The sequence below is a fragment of the Camellia sinensis genome, chromosome 5 (assembly GCF_055761805.1).
Source record: "Camellia sinensis isolate YWXY chromosome 5, ASM5576180v1, whole genome shotgun sequence".
Classification (NCBI taxonomy): Eukaryota; Viridiplantae; Streptophyta; class Magnoliopsida; order Ericales; family Theaceae; genus Camellia; species Camellia sinensis.
In genome coordinates this window covers 101912356-101927773 of record NC_138965.1, presented here as the reverse complement: position 1 = coordinate 101927773, position 15418 = coordinate 101912356, and the positions used below count along the sequence as shown (strand labels likewise).

Genomic DNA, 15418 nt, shown 5'->3' with positions numbered 1-15418 from the left:
ATCTTCCTCATATACCTTAATGGTTCTGTTTGCAATTGGTTCTGCACCCCTGTCTCTTACTACCTCAGCAAATGACTGTTTCCCCCTATAGCCAACATTGTATGTGTGATCGGCCTCCATTGTCTTCCTGATATGTGGTACATGTACCATTCTGTGCTTTGCATCACCATCCTTCCCAAATTCTTCCATTTTAACTTCCAGTGCTCGGTCTTTACACCAAAGCCCATTTGCTTTTTGAACTGCCATATTCATCGCTATAGAGCAGTTATATCTTACAAAGCCAAAGCGAGATCGCGTCATCTTTCTTCTCTTGTTTGGGATAAACATATCTGTAACTATACCATAGTTGGAAAATATTGTATGCAACCCTTTTGTGCCCATGGATTCTGGTATATTATCCACAAAAGTAGAGTGAATAGTTGCTTCCTCCTTTTTGCTCCACACCCTATTCCTTCATGTCTACGTACCACTGGCTGTCATCCTCCATTTCCATGTTGAATACCTCTCTTCATTTTTCTCTCTCACAAATTTGTTGCTTGTTCATCAACACATAAACACCACCCACCATTGCGTTCTATAATGAATATCATGATATGTCATAATTTTTTTTACTAAAATAGTATGTAACAATTAAAACACATTGTTCATAACATAACAAAGATGGTTTATAAGTTACATTTTAGGAGTGCACACTATAAATTCACACAATTGCAACTTTTACAACAAAGTGACATAACATTTCTTACTGCGTATCATTTAGAAGTACACACAATAAGGTGATGTTTGTTTTGAGGGATTGAGGCATGGGATTGGACTAATAATCCCATCGGACTACTAATAGTCGATTGTTTGGTTCAAAATTGTTGCTCTGGACTATTAGTCCCAAATATGTTGGACTATTGTGTCCCATGAGGAGGGGGGGAGGTGGGACACAAATGGGGGGATAAGAAGGGATATGAGATTAGGTGGTAAAATGACCATTTTGACCCCCTGCTATTTAATTATGTATTATATTTAGTAAAATTCAATAAAATTTAAATGTCTCAATTTAAAAATAAAATAATATTATTTAATTTTTATTGATGTTTTATTAATTTAATTTTTAAAATAATTTTTTATAGATATTTTATTGATGTTTTATTTTTAAAATTTTGTTTATATATATTTTTTTAATTTCATTATTTAAATTTTAATAGATGTTTTATTTAATTTCATTATTTAATTATTATTATTTTTTAAAATAAATTTATTTAAAATTTTAATTAAAAAATAACATATATTTTTATTGATATTTAATTTATTTAATTTTTTTAAAAATAAATTTATTTAATTGTGCAAAAAATAAAATAAAATAAAATTTTATTCAATATAACTAAAAATAATTAAAATATTAAAGATATGTTTAATATTGCTATTACTTAGTAAATAATTGAAAATGATAAAACAGTCATTTGAGCATTTATCTTTCTCCATAATACCCCAAACAAACATAAGATTCAATAGAATAGTCCAATCTAGACATCTAATTCTATTACTAAACAAATATAGGATACAAATTCAGTTCAATCAAATAGTCTGAGAACAATGTATCCTAAGATTAACAGTCCAGTGGATTTCAATCTCTCTTTATCCAATCCGTCCAAACAAATATAGTTTAAATTTCTTTAAAATCTAAATACTGGAAATGAATAAAAATAGCGAAACATATGTGTGGACTATGTTAAAAACAGAATTTTATTATAAATGAAGCAAATATTTTTAACTCCCAAATTTGATGCATTTCAATCTTTAATGCAATTTTAAATATACCACAAAATATTCATGTGGTGGTAGGTGCTTTTGTTAAATGCGTTACCAGTTGTGGGGACTGGGGATTAATATGTCATTTTAATACCCAAATGACCAAAATGCCCCTGCAGTCTCATATAAATACAGCATGTCTGAGAAGTCTCTCTCTCCTCATTCCTCACTTGTCTCAGCATCTTCATCATAGAAGAATAGTAAAAATGGCTGTGCCTTTGTCTAATGAGATTGAAGCCCTCACCAAAGCTTTCACAGGTTCTCTCTCATCCATCCTTTCAATTATTCTTTGTTTCTTCCCAAATTAATTATAACAATAAAGAATTCACATTTAAAAAAAAATAATTAAATGGTTCTTTTTGGTATAAGTTGGGTGTGATCTTATAGGTGTTGTTTCGATCACATTTTCCAGTTTTTTAATCTCCAAAATTCATGCTGCTCCTATTTCTTTAATAGTGCTCATATTGTTTTCTTTTTATTTATTTATTATTTTTACACACATGTAAGGATAGCTACTTTTTAACTATCCTCAAAGGCTGGGGTAATCGTAACTCATGCAGACTTCCACTCTATTAGAATAATAATTTTTTAGTTTTTTATTTTGTGTTTTGTTATCTTTAATAAACTTTTTTGTATTTTAATTTTTTTTAAATTTTTTACATACATCTAACTTAGATGTATCTAAAAATGGCATATTTGTGAAGAAATTAAAAAAAAAATCTATAAATACAAAACTTTTTAAATATTTTTTTCACAATTATTTTAATTTTTAAGTGTATTTAGATTAAGTGAATTTAAAAAGTCAGAAAAAATATTTAAAATATTTACAAAAAAAATGAAAAACAAAAACTATTTTTGAAAATTGTTTACCAAACAGGGTGTTTTTTCACATTTAATTTTGTTTATTTTGTTTCTTGGTAGTTTTAGATTTTACTTTGACTATGCCTTGACCTCATATATTTGTTTCCTGTCAATATTCATAGGCCACTTATGATCATATACTACATCTCCATCTATTGCCTTAACTTACTGAATTTTAGTTTTCTTTCTAATTTTATCTGTTTCATTTCCTTTTATGATGTTTTAATTTTAATTTTTTTTTTCCTGAATGAAGCACAATATGAAAATTAAAAATACATTTGTTATTTGTTTTCAAAATTTTAAATTACATTTTATATGTTTTTTATTTTAATTTAAAAATACGTAAGGAATAAAAAATTTATTTTCTGCCACTTGATCTTTAGATATTTTACATAATGTGAAAGGGTCTTTCTAAAAAAGACAATAAATAAATAAAGATCATCATACATTTTTCACCTATTTCAAAACATTTTTCATTAATTTAATAAATTTTTCACTTTTTCACAAATTTTCAAAACATTTTTATCACTGCAACAAATAAGAGTTTTAAGTACTAAACTTTTGTCTCCAAAAGTAAAAACTTTGTTGCAAAAATTATTTTAGGACCAATTTTTGTCATCGCGATGATAGTCGTTAAAAAATCGTCCCAAAAAGTTAAAAAAGGAGACTTTTAGCAACAAAATTTTAAAAATGTTTGGTAATAAATGCACACATAGGGACTAAAACTTAGGTAAAAAAAGTTTGGTTTTTGGACAAAAATGTTGATCCCAAAAAGATAGTAATTCATCACCAAATATCTAATTTTGTCACTAAAAATATAATAATGAAACTTTTGGTAACAAAAATATTTCGTTCCTAAAAAATGATTTTGTTCATATGTTTTTGTCTTTAAAACTTTAATTTGTTGTAGTGTATATTGGTCGTGTTTAGTGCAACTTCTAACAACTTGAAAGTCGATAAAAAAAAAACAAAAAAAAAACTAAAAAGTATCTCTCTCCTACTTTTCAACAATCAAAATATTTAATTTATTTAAATTATTTTTTGTCTCATAATCTGTAAGCAAAAATTATACTAAACAGTAAGACATAAATTTAAATATATATATTTTGGGTGGATAAAATTTAAATATATATATGCAACTTCATAAGTTATACCCTATGAAACATAGGTGCTTCAAAAAACATACCATATTCGTACCGGGTGCTTATTAGCGTATGATACTTCATATGATAATTTTGCATGCGTATTGGTTACACGAAACAAGTACCCAAATTTTTCTTCTTAATTTTTGATATACCCAGACGTACCTAGTATATACTTAAGTCATAACATACCTTAGTCGAAATAATATTTTCTTCTTTTACAGTGATAAAATTCTTTTCATTAGACTTATCTTTTATTTTTAGTTTTATATACTTAGCACGATTTAAAAATTAAACTTGGTTTGTAAGTTATTTAATATAATGTCATTTAATTTTGATCTATGCTTTTACTTTTGGTATTAAATATTAATTATAGATTGGATCTTAATAAATTAAACTATTTAATCAATTTTTACATTACTCTAAGTTAAAAATAAATATTTTTACAAAAATACCGAGCCATACCCATACCCGTATCCGTACCTGTACTTGTACCTTTTTTTTTTTTTTACCGTATCAACATACCCGTATTGTACTAATATCCGTACATATATCCGTGCTTCATAAGTTATATCAGACAGCGACTGAATTATTTACAGTTATATGTATTTTAGATTTAATAAAATTTGATTCTATTTGTGTGTATTTTTATTTATTAATTATTTTTATTTTGTAGGTTTTGGTGTGGATGAGAAGTCATTGATATCAACATTGGGAAAGTGGCATGCGGAGCATACGAAATCCTTCAGAAAGGGCACCCATTTCTTCATTCAGGATGATCGTCTTTTTGAGAGGTGGGTTGATGGACACGTGGAACAACTCCACCGTGAATTTCTACGTTTTAAGGTAATCTCTCTCTCTCTATATAATAATAATAATAATAATAATAATAATGCTAAGTGACCCGAATTTTTTTGATTTAAATAGCTCGAAACACTTAAAATGGCATCGTTTTGAATGTAAAACAACATCGTTTTAACGTATTCAAGCCATTCAGGCTACCAAACATTTTTCTATATAAAAACATCTACATACATTTTCATACAGCATTAAATTTTGAATTAATTTTTATTTATCTTTCATAAACTTTTAATGGAGTATTTCAGAAGCGTTAATGAATTCTAATTGTAACCTCCAAACAGTAAAGTGACGTTATACTTAAGAGAGAGAAGACCTTTTTTTAGAGCAACCCCAATACAATGCCAAGTATAGGCAAACTTTCTATTTTATCTAATTAATTTAGTGTGTATTCCAATAATATTTTTTTTATTATTTTAGGGTGCAAATTAAATTAATCATTTTTAAAAAAAAAATATTTTATGCACAAAATAAAAAATAGGAGAAAATAAAAAATAAAAATCAGAGTTTGACCCTCGTAATAAAATAAATCTTAAAATTTTAATTTTATCAATTTAAACTCTAAATTTTTTATTTGTTTTTAATTTAAATCATTTGCATATTTTTGTTATGTAAAATCAATAGAAGAATGAGTATTTTAATTATTAAACTCAATGAAAATGGTATTTTAGACATTTTATATATTTCTACATTGAGTTTAATAATTGAAATATTCATTTTCTATTGATTTTAAATAGACTAATGATTTAGATTAAAAGCAAATCAAAATATTATAATTTAAATTGACACAATCGAAAAGTTGAGGTTTAGGCTAACTCTGATGTTTGTTTTATTTTATTTTTTTGATAAATAAAAGTAAGCAATGTAACCCCTAAATCATTAACATAATTGTTAACTCCGAGGTTTGTTTTATAATTATCCCTAAAAAATAAATATAATTTTCATGGCAAGTCCTTAGTTGTGACATAATAATTGCCAACGTGATACATGCAAAACGGTAATATTTTTTAAATAAAATAAATAACTTCACACAAAGTTTGAGGGGACATTTTTAAAGTTCTCCATTACGTCAGATTTGCAATCTGCATTTATCAAATATAAGTAGTGTAAAAAAAATTTGAAACAAGACTTGTGAGATGAATGGCTAAAGCAGCGAAGAAGCCGAGATAGAGCAAGCAACATATATGTGGAGAGTAAAAACTAAAAATAGGTAAAATGAATAAAATGAACATTTTAAACAGTTTTGGTAGTGAAATTTTATTTATGTCTCTCCCACAAGCTATCTATTGAAAGAGTCATTTTACCTATTTTTAGTTTCTACTCTCCACATGTAACTAGTATCTAATGCTAGGTAAATGTATATAATGGTGGGAATATACATTTGCTTAGCATTAGATATTAGTTACATGTGGAGAGTAAAAACTAAAAATAGGTAAAATGACTCATCCAATAGAGAGCTTGTGGGAGAAACATAAATGGAATTTCACTAGCAAAACTGTTTAAAATGTTCATTTTGCCACGTTTAAATTATGCATTACTCTTTTTATGTTTGGTCATTTTTTTACTTTAACTGTTCATGTTATATATATATATATATATATACATATATATATTCAATTTACTCACAAAGCTAATTTATGTTCAAAATTAGACAGAAAATGCTACGTTAACTGTTACATAACATGAAAAATATATTATTATATTGAAATTTAGGTTTATGTCAGAGGTGTGAGTTACATATAATAAAATATTTAAATAAATTATAAATACACCCCTTAAGATTTACTTAAAATATAATTTGCCTTGTAGTTCTAGAAATTACGTCAAGCCCCCTAAAATTTATAATTTCTAATTTCTTAACAAATGGCTTCTTTTATGAATAAATCATCACGTCAATTAACAGTTTTTAATGATGTCAAAAATATATTTTAATTAATAATTTAAGTAATTAACAGTTAGGAATTTTGGATCCGTTTGGTTTAGTTTTAAAATTATGATTTTAGTGTGTGATTTAAGTGTGGAGTTGTGAGTTGAGTTTTAAAAAAAGAAAATTTGTTTGGTTATGAGTTTTGTAAAGAGTTTTTGAGAATACTTTTGAAAGGAGTTTTTGAATTTTAAATTTCGAAAAAAGTTTTGAGTTTTGAAAAGAGTTGTCAGTTGTGTTTTGAAATTTTTTGGATTTATCTTTTTAAAATATTTAAAAATGTTTAAGAAAATTTTTATTTTTTTCTTTTAAATATATAATTGTTATTTAAGTATTTTTTAATTTTAAATATTTTATTTTATTTTGCAAATAATTTAATTTTTATAATATTTTAAACTCAAAATACAACTCCACACTCGAATCGTAACTAAGCACATAACTTAAAACTAAATTTAAAAATTATTCTTAAAACTCATAATCAAACTCTTTTCAAAATTCTATTAAAAAAAAATAACAATTTTTTTTTAAATTGTCCTTTAAAATTATTTTTTATTTTATATTTTTTTTGAAAAAAATATTTTTTTAAAAAAAATATTTTGTTTATTTTTTTATTTGAAGAAAAATAATTTTATTTTTTTATTTTTTCAAAAAGTAATTTTTGTTATTTTTTTGATTATTGACCAAATAATTTGTTATGATTTAGATATATATGGCAATCCAATTTTTTTAATATTAATAAAATAAAATAATTAAAAATATATTTATAAAATAAAATAAAGTATTTAGAATAAAAAATATTTAAAATAAAATTATACATTTAAAATAAAAATATATATATTTTTAATTTTAGATATTTACAAAATATACTTAAAATATTTTAAAAAAATACATCACACAAATGTATGAAATACAATGAACATAAAAATAGATAAATAAATATTTAAAATATAAAATATTTACCCTAAAAAAATAAAATTAAGAAAATTTTTAAATATTTAAAAAAAATAAATCCAAAAAATTTTATAATCCAATTCAAAACTCAAAATACAACTCAATTTTTTTTTTTCAACACTCATAACCAAACGAATTTTTTTTTTTCAAAACTCATAACTCAAAACACGACTACACAGTCAAATCATGGTTCTAAGAATAATTTTAGAAAACAAAATAAAAAAAATATTTTTTGAATTTTTTCTTTTAAAATAAAGTGTTGAAACAAGTTTGGTTTTGAGTTTGAAAAGAGTTTTGAATTGAGTGTTGAGTTGTGTGTTTGGTTATGAGTTGAAAATAATTTTTGAATTGAGTTTTGAATAGTTTTGAATTGCGTATATGGTTATGAGTTTTGAAATTTTTTTATTAGAGTTGTGATTCCAAAAGAGAACCAATCATGGCGTTTATTTTTTTAGTTAATTCTGCTAAATAAATTTTTTATAAGGGAGTGTTCGTAATTTTCCAAACCACAAGGGGGCAATCTATATTTTAAGTATAACTCAGAGAGTGTATTTGGAATTTATCCAAAAAAATTTTATGCTACATGACTGTCAATATGTCATGTTCTATCTAATTTTGAACATAAATTAACTTTTAGAGTAAATTAGAAAAAATTTGAAACACGAAAGATCAAAATAAAAAAAATAAAATTTAAAGGTCAAAGTAAAAAAATAGCTAAATATAAAAAGGGTAAAGTATAATTTACCCGTTTTGCCACTTGTGTTGGAGTTTCTCCTACCTATGGTCCTATTTTTTGTGACGAAGGTAAATACAAAATTCTTTGTAAGTGAGTCTACTTTGCTTAATGCACCCTTAAATTTCATATGTTTGTTTAATTGATGTTAATTATTAATTTTTTTTTTTTTTTTTGGTTGATATTAAGAGTGCAGTGGTTCTTTGGACAATGCACCCTTGGGAAAGAGATGCGCGATTGATTAAGGATGCATTGAATGATGGACCAAAATCATACAATGTAGTGATAGAGATTGGGTGTACTCGATCATCAGAAGAGCTATTAGGAGCAAGAAAAGCCTATCATTCTATTTTTGAACGCTCCATCGAGGAAGATGTCGCCTTCCATGTCAACACCATTGAACGCAATGTGAGTTTTGTATTGCACAAGCATACATAATGGTTACTATTTTTTATTTTATTTTTATTTTTATAATCGGTTGTCTGATTAGCTTACGCTGATCTCGACTATTCTAAAAGCTAAGTAGCATTATTTTTATAGAGTTCATCCCTTGCTCTATTATAAGTTGGTTAAATTTTGACAAAATTAATTCTAATGGACCAGTGGATTAGCCGTTAAAATTATGTAGCTCGCGTTAACTTTTTTTTTTTTTGATCGGCAAATGAAACTTTACTGATGAACACAAACGTAATACATCAACAAAGAGGAGCTTGGAGCTAGACGGAGCTCCAACCTCCTCGTTGGTGAGAAACCAACGAAAAGACAATGAACAAAACCAAAAGAAACTGACCAGCTAAATCTGCTACAGAGGAAATCTGCTACAGCTAAATGAAACAATGAACACTGAGTCTGCTTACAGAGGAACTGCACCCAAATGAAACTATCTACAAACAAAGCTAACAACACTGAATCTGCTTACAGAGCTGCACCCAGGAAGGCCCACTTCAGAGAACAGCGGACAGCCATTACACAGAATCTGCTTGCAGATTTGCCTGCTAATTGACGCACTGCCTGATCTGATGTAGGTTTGAGACAAGGTCATGGACTGAGTAATCGACCCTGAAGGACCACTTCACCCACAGAGCAATCTGCAGTTTCAACCTCTCACTTAGACCTGCAAAATCTGGAGTAACCCCCTTAAATCTGCACTCGTTTCTTAACTTCCAAACAGACCACATCACTAGTGCTGGAACAGCCTGCCAAGCTTTGTGAACCCAAGACTTCACTTTACTCCCAGACCACCATTGGAGCAAACCCTCAACAGAACCAGGGATGACCCAATGCTGATCCCACCAACTAGCCATGGCTGCCCAGCATTTCCAAACCTGTGGGCAAAACAACAGCACATGCTCCAACGACTCCACAACAGATTGACAAAAAACACACTGGGTCTCTGCATTGGGAGGGAGAACCCCAATCCTCTGAAGGAAAAAAGAAGTCTTAATGCGGCCTCTCCAAGCAAGCCAGCATAGGAACTGCATCTTGGGAGGTGCCAGGCTAACCCACACCCCAGCTGGCACTCTCAATTCAGGACCTTTATTTGCACCCTACCAACTCCACACCGATGATGTTGAGAACTTACCAGATGTTGATGCAAGCCAAGAGCAAGAGTCTTCAGATTCAATTCTAAGATCAGGAGATGAGTCCAGGAATGCAGTCAGCCTCTGCAGCTCCTCTTCCTCCCATGCCAACAATCTCCTTCTGAACTGGAGCTGCCATACCCCAAGTTTCTTTTTTGCACTAATTTGCTGTAATGTTCCATCTTTCTCAGTGGATAGACTGAACAGTCTAGGATACTCCTCATTCAGACTTCTACCATTGAGCCAAGCATCCGACCAAAACTGGATCCTTCTCCCGTTTCCCACTGATAGCTTGAAGTTCTGGGGAAAAAACACACCCAAAGACTGGTTATTTAAATTGAGCTGCACAATATCCTTCCACACAGTAGACGCCCCATCTGTGTTGGACAAAGTTGGTGCCCAATCCCCTCCGGAACGCCCATACCTTGAGCAAACAACTGATTTCCACAAGGTTTTATCCTCTGACCCAAATCTCCACCACCATTTTAACAACAAACAATCATTCACCTCGCCCAAATCTCTCACACCCAAGCCCCCTTGACTTTTATTCTTAGTTACCTCACCCCAATTAACCAAGTGTACACACCTCCCATCCTTTGCTCCTCCCCACAAGAAATTTGATTGAATTTTTGCTAAAGCCTTAGCAACCCCCTTAGGCATCTTGAAAATAGATAGAAAGTAAGTAGGCAAATTGGATAGGACTGATTTAATTAAAGTCAAACGCCCAGCAAAAGACAGCAGCTTACTCTTCCAAGAGGACAACCTCTTGCTCACCTTATCCAGTATTGGGTTCCAAGTGCTCTTCCTCTTTGGGTTAGCCCCTAGAGGCAAACCTAAAAAGTTTTTCTACCAAGTTTCTTACCTAATTTAGTTGAAATCATAGGCCCAAGACAAAGAATGTATGTGTATAGGGCAAGGATTGTAGGGAAAACTTAGTACATGGTGGGAATAGTGATATTGATGTAGAACACGTTGCAAAAGAGTCTTTAAAACAATTGAACCAACAAAATCCAAGAAAAGACTTAATTAAGCTCAAGGGAAAAATTGTCATTTTGGCAGATGAGTTTAGAATCACTTCAAATTTAGTGGTCTAATTGAAAATGGCGCAAACAATAAGACTCATTGATTTGCTGCCATCTTAGCAGAATTTAAGTAGATTCCCAGATTTGCGTCCAAATTCACATTTTTGTCGTTCAAAGGAAATTTTTGTTTTGAAAATTGTTTTTAGGAATGTCCATTTTCTGTGTCATTTGTCTTGAGACATTTCTAATGTTGCTTAGTATCCAAATTTGGGCTTAACATTTTACTAGTTTTGATAATCTTCTATTCTTTTTTATTATTTTTGTGTTTAGCAAGAAATTAAGCTAATTAGTTGTTTCCTTTTCGTCAAATTAGTAGTTCTTTTATTATATATAGAGGGATGAAAGTCTTATGGCTATAAAACTCGTAAAAAATTTAGTCATTTTTGTTAAGGTTATGTTTAGTTTGAGAATTTGATAAGGGAAATGGAAATAGAAAGAAGATGAAAAAGAATTGATAGAATTCGAATTCCAAACTATGTTTGGTTGAGTTGGAAAATGGTGGGAAATGAAGAAAGAAATGAGCCTATGGATATATGTGATTCATGGATTCGAGTAGAGATTTGAAAAGGAAAAAGAAAAAGAAAAATGTACAGTTATATTTTACACACATTTTACCTACCTTTTCGTTTCTTTTTTCAAATTTCTTTATAAATTTATAAACCAAACGCAGCCTAAGAATTTCTTATTTCTTGTAGTTTCAAATTTCTTTTTTTATGGACTTGAGATCCTTTTCATGCGAACGCTTTCAGAAAATGTTTTTCTTATTTTTTGGTGTTTGGTACGACAGAAAATAAAAGTTAACAGAAAATATTTTATATGGTCAATGAAAAACAGGCCAATTTGACCAAAAAATATTTTTTGACTTTTTTTATTTATTTATTTTTGGGATAATATATAATTTTCACTTTTAAAAGTCGAAAAATATTTTTCGCTTTTAAAAGTCGAAAAATATTTTTCGAACTAAACTTTTAACAACGTTACCACATTGCCACCACCATTCACACCACCACCCATACCACCACCACCACCACCATTGCAGTCGTTGCCGCCACCAACTTCACCTTAACCTCCACCACCACCACCACTACCACTACCACTGTAGCCGTTGCCGCCACCACCTCTACCTCAACCTCCACCACCACCATTACCACTACTGCCTCTACCATATCACTACCACCTTTACCACCACCCCTGTCGTCGCCACCACTATTGCCGCCTCTATTGCCACCACACCACCACCACCACCTCTATTGCTACCACCACCACTACCACTACCGTCACCCCAACACCTCCACCTCCATCTCCTCCTCCACCCCACTGTCGCCGCTAGTATTATCACACTAACGCAACTATTAGTCTATGGAATACATTTTCTAAATTTTTTTTTGTTGAGAATGTTTTCCGCCGAAACAAACGGATTCTAGTAAAGGGTGGTTTGAGATGATCTAAATAAGTGCACTTTTTGACTTTTTATGAAATATGAGTTGGATATGGGTTGGGTTTGATATGATGTGGTAGAGAGGTGATGTGACTTAAATAAGATGATGTGACTTAAATAGAATAGTGACCTTCTGACTTTTTAGCTTTTTTAAGTTATGACAAACAAGGTCTAAGTTTAGTCCTTTGGGTATTTTTAACATGTATTATGGCACGCACTGAGAGAGAGAGAGAGAGAGAGAGAGAGAGAGAGAGAGAGAGAGAGAGAGAGAGAGAGAGAGAGAGAGAGAGAGAGAGAGAGAGAGAGAGAGAGAGAGAGAGAGAGAGAGAGAGAGAGAGAGAGTACAATTCCAACCGAAACAAGTTGGGTTTAAGGTGATCTTATTTTAATATCAAAGGTAAATGTCAAATTGCCAAAGTGGGGGAACAATGGTATGAAGTAACCTATAAATAGGTTTAAGTCTTCCATCAAAGTTGAATACATTCTCCATCATGTTGCCAATTAGGAAGAGAATTCAAAGATACAAAACAGAAGATAATCTAGAAAGAAAAAGAGGAACACGAAGTTCTTAATGGGCAAAAGATTAAAATAGAAATTTCAAATTTCAAACAACCAACCAAGGAACAAAAAATTCACTCACACTAAGTTATTGATGTAAGTGATCAAAGTCAAAACTATGAGATCTAGACGTAAAATAGACTCTCATTTTTTTTTCTTGGCTTCTATTGAACAGCTCTTGGTGGCACTTGTTAGTTCGTATCGCTATGAAGGTACAAGAGTTCATCAAGAGACAGCAAAATCTGAGGCCAAGACGCTTTGTACTGCCATTAAAAATGCTGGTAAGAAGAATCCAATCGCGGATGGCGAGGTGGTGAGGATACTGTCAACAAGAAGCAAGCTCCATCTTAAGGCTGTGTTCAATCACTACAAGGAGATCTCTGGGAATAATATTGATGAGGTACTCAAAATAAATAAATAAATATTTTACCAAAGCAAAAAATCATGCTTTTAGAACATCAAGTGTCATATACAATAAGAGAAAAACAATGAATCTCTGAGATTCTTGAACTTGACCAATCAAAACTGACTAGACTAATGCAACTTAGAATTCACTAACACCTTTTTACTTTTGATCTCTCATGTTTCTTCAGGATCTTGTTGCTCACTCAAGCTTAAAAGACACTGTGCAATGCCTATCTACTCCCTATGCTTATTTCATCAGGGTTAGGGATTGATTTATGTCTTTTTTATTTACAACTTTACAAATTGGTAATTACCCCGAAAAACTTCATGAATTAGTTTTTGACATGTACTTTTATTGTTATAGGTTTTGGATTCAGCGATGAGTCCTGGTGTAGATGAGAATACCAAAGAGGGCTTAACTCGAGTGATAGTAACCCGAGCAGATGTAGATATGAAAGTGATCAAAGAAGAGTATCATAAGCAAAACAAAGTTACACTAACCGAGAAGATTGAGCGCGTAACTAAGGGAAACTTTAAGGATTTCTTGATGATCTTACTTGCAAGAGGGGGATAATTGAAAAGTGAGCACTATACTTAACATCAATGATTTGTTCTGGATTTTCCAAGGCATAATCTTTTATTTTGATGCTTGCAATCTTGTGTTTGTATGAGTATTGGTATCATCATAAAGGGTGAACTTTATAAATCATCCCATGTATTAGCATCTATTAGGTCTATTGTATCCATTTTTATTGTTTCTGTCTATGCTTTACTTGTGAAAGAAGAATTGTTAGTGACTCAATAAATCCATTTGTATGGTTGTTCAAATATCCCTTCTAGTTTGCAAGTATTTTGTTTTTATCGAAAAAATTGAAACCCTCCTTCATTTCTAGTTTTGACAGTATTGGAATGTTATGAAATTTTAAAAGGAAAATTACAATAAATAAATAAATAATAAAAAAAATTCAAGGTTTAACCTTTATAACAAAATAAATTGTGAGTTTTTAATTTTGTCAATTTAAATGCTAATCTTTTGATTTATTTTTAATTCAAACCATTTGTCTATTTTTTTTTAAGCAAAACTGACAAAAAAGATATTTTAATCATTAAAGGCAATGAAAAAGAGTATTTTAGATTTTTTTTTCCTGTGATTTGGCCAATTTTAAACTATAAGTGATTGAGCAAATGGGTACTTTTTCATAAATCCATTTTCACATACTTGTATTCTATTTAGTCTATATTATTTTGTTATATTCTAATAAGTTCTATGAGTGACGTAGTTACCAAAATACCCCTAATAATATTCACATTTACAGTGTGAATGTTTCGTGATGTGAATGTTCACACATTTAATGTGAATGTTTATACTGTCAATGTGAACATTCACACGTCAATGTGAATATTCACATTGTAAAATATGAATGTTCACATCACTAAATTGCTAGTTGTTCAAAAAATATTTGTAAGGGTAGAAATGTCCATAAAATATTTTAAATATGAGAATTAGGATTTGATAGATCAAATGTTCAAATAATAAGACTTATTAAAATACAAGAATATCTTATGGATTAATTAAGATACAAACACTTGAAAAATAATTTTTTAATAAATCTCCTTTGAGCAAAAGTATCCAAAAAAATAACAATTTGTGTTAAATATCTGGTGTCATTTACTTCTCCACGTTGGGTATATTTCACTCACGTTCTTGAGGTTTAGAAAAATATACAATTAGACACATACTTTTGACATAATTATACTTATCTCTAGGTTCTAATTAATAATATTTAGGTCAATTTTCATCAGTAATCATTGATATGTATTGATGAAAAGTTTATTCTGTCATATCTTTTTTACTAAAATAAATATTTTACCCTTATTTACTTCAGTGTTTACACATTTATGCGTTTTGGTTGCTTTAATCTTATTAAAAAAGATGAAAAATTTTAAAAGTCCCCGAGATATTAATTTATGATTATGATTAAATTTTAAACAATAAATAACAATCTCAATTAAATAATCAACAACAAATCGGCATAACGATTTAACGTGAAAAAAGCTACAATTGGACCCTTCCAATTGTGATAAA

At 29.7% G+C, this 15418-nt stretch overlaps 1 protein-coding gene across 1 annotated transcript; it reads left to right on the top strand.

Annotated features, from left to right (window-relative positions):
* Window positions 1–1921: 1921 nt before the first annotated feature.
* On the top strand, window positions 1922–14160 carry ANNAT4 (annexin 4). Its single transcript, XM_028263709.2, has 6 exons — window positions 1922–2058; window positions 4480–4649; window positions 8459–8677; window positions 13103–13327; window positions 13521–13592; window positions 13697–14160. The coding sequence occupies exons 1-6, from the start codon at window positions 2007–2009 to the stop codon at window positions 13904–13906; spliced, it is 948 nt and encodes a 315-aa protein (XP_028119510.2). The 5' UTR covers window positions 1922–2006; the 3' UTR covers window positions 13907–14160.
* The last annotated feature ends 1258 nt before the right edge of the window (window positions 14161–15418 follow it).